Source organism: Alligator sinensis, unplaced genomic scaffold (genome assembly GCF_000455745.1).
Source record: "Alligator sinensis unplaced genomic scaffold, ASM45574v1 scaffold1542_1, whole genome shotgun sequence".
Taxonomy (NCBI): Eukaryota; Metazoa; Chordata; order Crocodylia; family Alligatoridae; genus Alligator; species Alligator sinensis.
Genome location: NW_005842452.1, coordinates 909,843 through 916,256, shown reverse-complemented (window position 1 = coordinate 916,256; position 6,414 = coordinate 909,843). Strand labels below are relative to the sequence as shown.

Sequence of the window (6,414 nt, the reverse complement as noted above, 5' to 3'; positions counted from 1 at the left end):
CCACGCGTGTCGGCACCCACCCGCGGGGCCGCCCCGGCTTCTCGGGGGCACGTGGGGCGGTTCGCGCTGCTCCGTGCAGACCCCGAACCCGCCCGTCCCAGGACTCCGGGAGCTGGGGATTGAGCCGCCCTGAGAGGGGCAGGAGCGCAGCAGGGCTCCTCCTGAAGCAGCAAGGCAGGAAAGATTTGGGGGCAGGGGGGTGAGGATGACCCGTTCATCCTATTTGGGTTGGAGGCTGGGCGTGCAAGCAGTGTCTTGCTCAAGGGGATGGTTTTTCCAGGCCTCTGGGCTTTGCCAGCTGTCACTTGGGGCCCTCTGAGGGCACAATTTCCATCCCCACCCCCTCTCTTTTTGCTACGGGGGGGGGGGGACCTTCCTCTGCTGCATGGGGTGTTGGCTGGGGGTTGTAACTGGGCCGTGCCAATGGGTCCTGCTGGGACATGAACCCAGGGGTTCCCAGGTAGAGGGTCTTGCCCCTGCGCTCAGGGTCGGCCCGCGGCTGCATTGGGTCAGGAAGGGATTTTAGCTTATGGTCAGACTGGCATAAACTGGGGGTAGGGAGGTCAGCTTCCTCTGCGGTGGGGGGCACAGCCTCTGCCTGGGATCTCTCAAGTGCATTTAGCACCCCTTGCAGCGGCGGGCACTGCCAGCCCTTGGCTCCCAGCTTTGCCTGGGACAGGTTGGGGGGCTCCAGGTGTCTAGGTATCATTCAACTGGGCTGATGGTGGGGTTGTGGGAATAGCTCAGACAAGGCTGTGGGAAGGGATGTTGCAGTCCAGGTGAAAATGCAGGTGTCTGCTGTGGCCTTTGCGAGGACGAGGTCTAAAGCCGCAGAGGCTGGCGTGGCTGGTTGCCTCCCTGTGGCAAGTGCCCTGGTGGAAGGGGCACTTGAGAAGCCTTGGCCCCAAATCAATTTGAAACCGGCTTAGCTGAATCAGGCATGTGGGTTCGCACTTACTCCAGTTGAACTCCATTGCTTCCCCGTTACTCAGAGGAAGCTGCCTTTTCACCCGAATCCATGCCGAGGCAGGGGTTTTGCGCCGAGTTCTCCCAGTTGCTTTAAATCCAGCCCTTTAAAACATGAAACCCTCTTGTGTGCACAAGTCCTGGAAAAAAACGGATCTTGCATGGTCCTAGCCATACTGTGTAGGAGCCTGGCGGCCCAAAAGGCTAGATGTTCACTTTGACAGCACCCAGCTCACCTCCCCACCACACAGAGCTGGGGGATAGGAGGGAACCACAACCCCTGCTTCCTCTCCCCAGCCACGTGTGGTCCCCACTTGGGGGTCCAAGGAGTAGGCCTGCGTTTGGATTTCCTTATCGCATGCAGGCAGGCGGGGTCCCAGGCTGGCCACCATGGGCTTCGTTGGCCCTCCAGATCTACGGCTGGTGGCCAGGTCCCCTGCCACATGTGACCAGCTGGGCCGCTGGGGATCGTGGCACCGCTGTCTGTGGCTGAAACATGGGTGAGATTAATCAGACACTGCTCAGCTCTCTGTCTAGACATACCCTGGCTTGAAAGTAGGCTGGGTCAGGAAACCAACTCTGCAGCCTATAAAGTGTTACTTGGGGCCGGTGATGAAATAACAGGACTCCAGGAGATGGGGCTTTTTAAAAGTCTCCCTACTCCTGAGCCCTGGGAACCTGGAACCCTGCTCCAGACCACCTCCAAGTCCTGCCCAGGGGCCCTGTCCCTCCTGGCGGCTTTGCCCGGCTCCCAAGAGTTGCGGCTGCAGATACAGCTGGGCCTTAGGAGCAGACTCCAGGATCAGGACCGCTTCCCACAGGCTTCAGCTTTGTGCTTGCCCCCCCTTCTCCACGCCTGCTGCTGTTGAGGCAGGGGGAGAGGGTTACACCTGCTTCCCTGCACCCCAGCACTGGCCTCAAGGAATCTCCCTGCTGTGATCAGAGGCAGCTCGGGCGCGATCAGCTCCAGGGAGCCCATCTGAGCAGCGGGCAGGCCAGCGATGCCCCTGGGAAGAGCCAGACTCCCCCCTGGAGAATTGGCCACCCAGGGGAGGTTGGTGCTGCTGGCACGTGCAGCAGGAACCACACAGCACCTAAGAGCCTACTAAGAATAGACATTTCTCCCCTTCCTTCTTGCAGGGCAGAGCAAGAAACCATTCCCCGCTCCTCCCAAGGCTCACGTGGCATAAAAAAAAGTCACCTCCCCATGATGGTGTCTCCCCCTGATGATGACGTCACCCTGCAGTGATGATGTCACCCCCCAATGAAGATGCCATCTCAGGATTTTGAATCCCGATCTCACAGTTTTGCAGCCCAGCACTGGCAGAGACATCAGAGAAGCCAGGCAGTCGCGGAACAGGCTGTTTTATTGATTAGAAAACAGTAGCCACGGGTTCACTTAGCCAAAGTCCTATGCGCTATTCAGCACCTACCAACCGCCGTACGCTTGCCCTAGCCTGAGCAGCCCAGCTGCTGCTCCTCTATCGCACTTGGAGTAGTTCCCTGGATGTGTTTCCCTCCACCTGGATTCACCGGGTCGCAACTGGTGCGGACGCTGCCACTTCAGCTCCGCTGAAAGCCTGGGGCAGGCTGGCAGGATACAGGCGGATTAAAGGATGCAGCAGGAAGGAGCAGGGGAGATGGCCCCTTCAACACCACTGGCAGGTATCTCACCATGCCCTGCAAACACATTTTACCCACTGCCGCACTTTGGGTGCCACATGGCTGGGTTTGTACCGTGGCAGGGAGTGGGCACGGTGCCCTGCAGCTGCTTGCAGCAGCTCAGACTTGCCCCAGGTATCCGTCAAACCATCTCAGCACAGCTCGTACGAACCAGGCCTAACGAGCTGCAGCCAGACCAGCCTGGCAGATACCAGAAGACCTCCTATCTTGTGCCCCCGTTTCACTAAGCCAGTTGAAAACCCACTGCCATTCTGCATGGGGACGTGCCCTGGGCAGGATCAGGACCCCTTCCCACAGGCTTCAGCTTTGTGCTTGCCCCCTTTCTCCACCCCTTTTGAGATGGGAGCAACTGTGTTCCCGTTGCTCGCTTGTGCTCCTGCACAGACCCCTTGTCCCTTGGGATTGGACCCATCTTGTTCTCCACTCAGACTCACCCCTTGCATCTCAGCCCAGCTGCCAGCCACCCGCCCTTTGGCCTGGTCTCTACAGGACATATGCCGGTCCATACAGGTAGTGGGGGGCAGGGATTATTTTACTGGTAGGTTTAGACCAGCACAACCCTGTAGCATGGAAACAGTTATACAGGCATAAAGGCTCCTAGTCCTAGGAAGGCATGATCCCCTCCCTGTACTGGCAGGGGCTGTGTTTCTTGGGCTACTTAGTGCAACTCAAGGCTTTTGCCACGCTGGCATCGGGGATCCAGGAGTTCGGATTGGCCATATGGACCATCACATCCTGGATGCTCGTTAATACCCTTGTCCTCATTGCCCAGCCGGTACAACCACCCCATGCCCAGACTGTCTAGTCCCCTCCATGCTGAAGGGGTGTCCGGAAAAGGCCCCCTTGCCTATTTTAGCTAAGAGCAGGCAGACTATTCTCCATCGCCTGCTCTTACCTTGGCAGCTGGTCCTTGCTGGTGCTGTTAAGTGCTTGGGTTTTCCAAAGGCGCCTATGGGAATTAGGAACCCAGCTTGAGATCAGTAGGAGCTGGTATGTCTCCCAAAACCCCACCCATTCCTGGCTTGAAAAAGAAGCTCCTGTAGAGCTGAGGACAGGAATGAACCTATCCAGAGCTCAGGGTCCCCACTGACGACCTCATCGCTACGTTAATTTGGATCTGCCTACAAAACTATTCTATGCTTATCTTTACGCTGCCACACGGCTAGCCATGCTGCACGAGCAACTCGTATATACAGTGACACCCCGACCTGGGAGGACCCAACGCCAGGTTTGCCTTGGACCTGACTAACATCTGCCTCCGTTACAGCGCTATGATACATATGTGCATTTGGGAATGCCCTCGTCGCTGGGTCTGTCTCTGTCCATTTACCAGGCAGGTCTCCATGCTGGGGAGAGTGAGAGTCTGTGAGTTTTTCCGTGCCCCCGCCCCTCCAAAGTTTCGCTTGGACTCTCAGCTTCTGGAGACCTTTGCCTGTTAAACCCTGGAGGAGGGCAGCTGGTTTCAGGAACAAATTCCAGTCGTCTCCCAGGCCATGAGGGGCATCGTCAGAGGCCGAGATTTTGAGGGCTTCACCATCCTCCATGTATTGTTTCCTTACAATGCTTGCACCGTGGTGTCGCCGACACCTGAGGATTGGGTTTCGGAGCTGGGATCTCCAAGCCGCCCCACCGCTTTCTTCCACATCAGTGAGAAATCCCTGACATTCACCCCTTGGGATCTTCCAAAATCCTTTTGTCCTGGTAGCTGGTGGGTTTCTTCTTGCTTCTAGATCAGAGCCAGCAACTTCTGCTGAGAGATGAGAAGCCACCAAGGAGCAAGGATGGTCTCTAGGTCTCCCAGTGTCCACTAGATGATTTTCTTACTGAAGAGGAACATTCCCCCTTGTTCCAGCCCTTTTTCCCCAAGAGAGTCATCCTGGTTTCACTATCTATAGCAGGTCTCCAGGGATCTCCTTTCACCAGAGGCACTATATCAACTGCTGCTGCCCCACCGCATGGGGATCTGCCTGTGTCACGCAGAGGGCTCGGGGTCCCTTGCCACCCCATGAAGTCTGCATCATGTGCTCTGCTTTGGCTGCCAGATGCCTGGTTGCGCTCTCTTCGACAGTGTTTCTTGTAGGTGTCTTCGCCAGTCCTATTACCAGCCTAGAACGCCCCTCCTTTGTCCCTTGTGTCTGGGTTTAGTTTCTCCCTCAAGGAATGCTCTCCTCCTTGCAAGCAATAATCTGTTGTTTCTTCCTCTTCATCCTCACGCCATCCAGCGAGCTCCTGGGACGATGCGTAGGCTTCTGGAGTGGGTCTTCACAGCAGTCGAGATGTCTAGAGCCAGGAGAGGTGACTCCACTTTGCGCTCTCCTGAATCGGGACCAACGTGGCTGAGCTCAGGGAGACGTGAAGCTCAAGCCCCAAGTCGAGCCCATGCCTCGGGAATCGGGGATGTGGCTCTGGGGCAACAGGTGCGAACAAATGTTGTGCATCACCGCTCGGTCAGGGATGGGTCGGACACGGGGCCAGTTCTTGCCTCTCATCCACAGAGGCAGCTGGAGCAAGCGTGTGGCTCTGCTATTCCATGGGGGTCCGGCTCGCTGTTCGGTACCTCGGGCTCTCACAGCTTTGCCCTTGGCTCCTTCTGGCCAGGATGTGAGTTTGTGCTGCCTCGATGGTCTCCCCCCTCCAGCTGTTTCAGCTTCTTCAGCACCCTCCAGTCTTACTGGTAAAGCTGCAGTTGCTCCAGGGTGGAGTCTGTGGCCAGAGGGAAGCTTGAAAGGCTTTTCCAAGGAGCCCAAGGGCATTAGGTACAGCAGACACAAGCTTCTTATAGGATATAGAAGCAAAAGCAGCAGGGATTGAGGACATCAGAAACCACGAGTACTGATGGCACCTAAAACCTATGGGTGCAACCTGCCAGGGTGCCTAATCCCCTTGGACACCTTACCACCACAGCAGGGAGAGATCTACCAATGCCTCAACACCCCCTGCAATGAAGCCCCGAGCCCCCCACCCCGACCCCATGCCCCTCCTACTCTCCCACCCCCCTAGGCAGCGTGCAGCTGCTGGTGGCGCCGGAGCTGGGCCTTGTGGCGGAAGGCCTCCCCGCACTCCACGCAGATGTAGGGCTTCTCGTCGGTGTGGGTGCGGCGGTGGCGGATGAGGTTGGAGCTGACACTGAAGCGCTTGCCGCAGTCCCGGCACTGGTAGGGCTTCTCGCCCGTGTGGATGCGTTGGTGGGTCACCAGGTTGGAGTGCTGGCTGAAGCCCTTGCCGCAGGCTGTGCAGCGGTACGGCTTCTCGCCCGTGTGTGTGATCTGGTGCCGCACCAGGTCCGAGCTACGGCTGAAGCCCTTGCCGCCCTCCCCGCAGATGGTGGGGCGCAGCCGGGCCGGCGCCCGCCGCAGCACCAGCAGGTCCCGCAGCTTCCGCAGCCCCCGCTCGCACGGTGCCGCCTTGCCCAGCCGCCGTGCCGGCGCCTTCCTCCGCGGCCTGGCCTGCCCAGCTAGGGTGGGGGGCGGCGAAGCAGCCTCCGGTGGTGCGCCGGCCTCTGCGTCCCCCAACGGCGGGGTCTCCTCCTCTTCGGGGTCTGTGAGGAGCCCGTCAGGCACTGGGAGGGACAGAGAAAGGAGGGCATGTAGGGGGCTGAGCTGGCCCGTGAGCCACCTGGGTTCTCTCCCCAGCTCTGCCAGTGGCATTGGGTAGGTCTCCAAGCCAGGCTGGGGGGGTGCTGAGAGGAGAGATGCTTGGACGGGCTGGTTCAGGAGCCTTGTCTGCATAGGACACCCCCCCCCCCCCCCCCCCCCCGTCTGGGCG

At 58.7% G+C, this 6,414-nt stretch overlaps 1 protein-coding gene across 1 annotated transcript in view; it reads right to left on the bottom strand.

Moving 5' to 3' along the window:
* The window catches only part of LOC102377363 (zinc finger protein 239-like), a 16,195-nt gene that overhangs the window by 8,407 nt on the left and 1,374 nt on the right, over positions 1-6,414 (bottom strand). Inside the window, exon 3 of the mRNA XM_025212270.1 lies at positions 5,648-6,208. Within this exon, the coding sequence (XP_025068055.1) occupies positions 5,648-6,208 (561 nt within the window). The remainder of the gene's footprint in view (positions 1-5,647; positions 6,209-6,414) is intronic.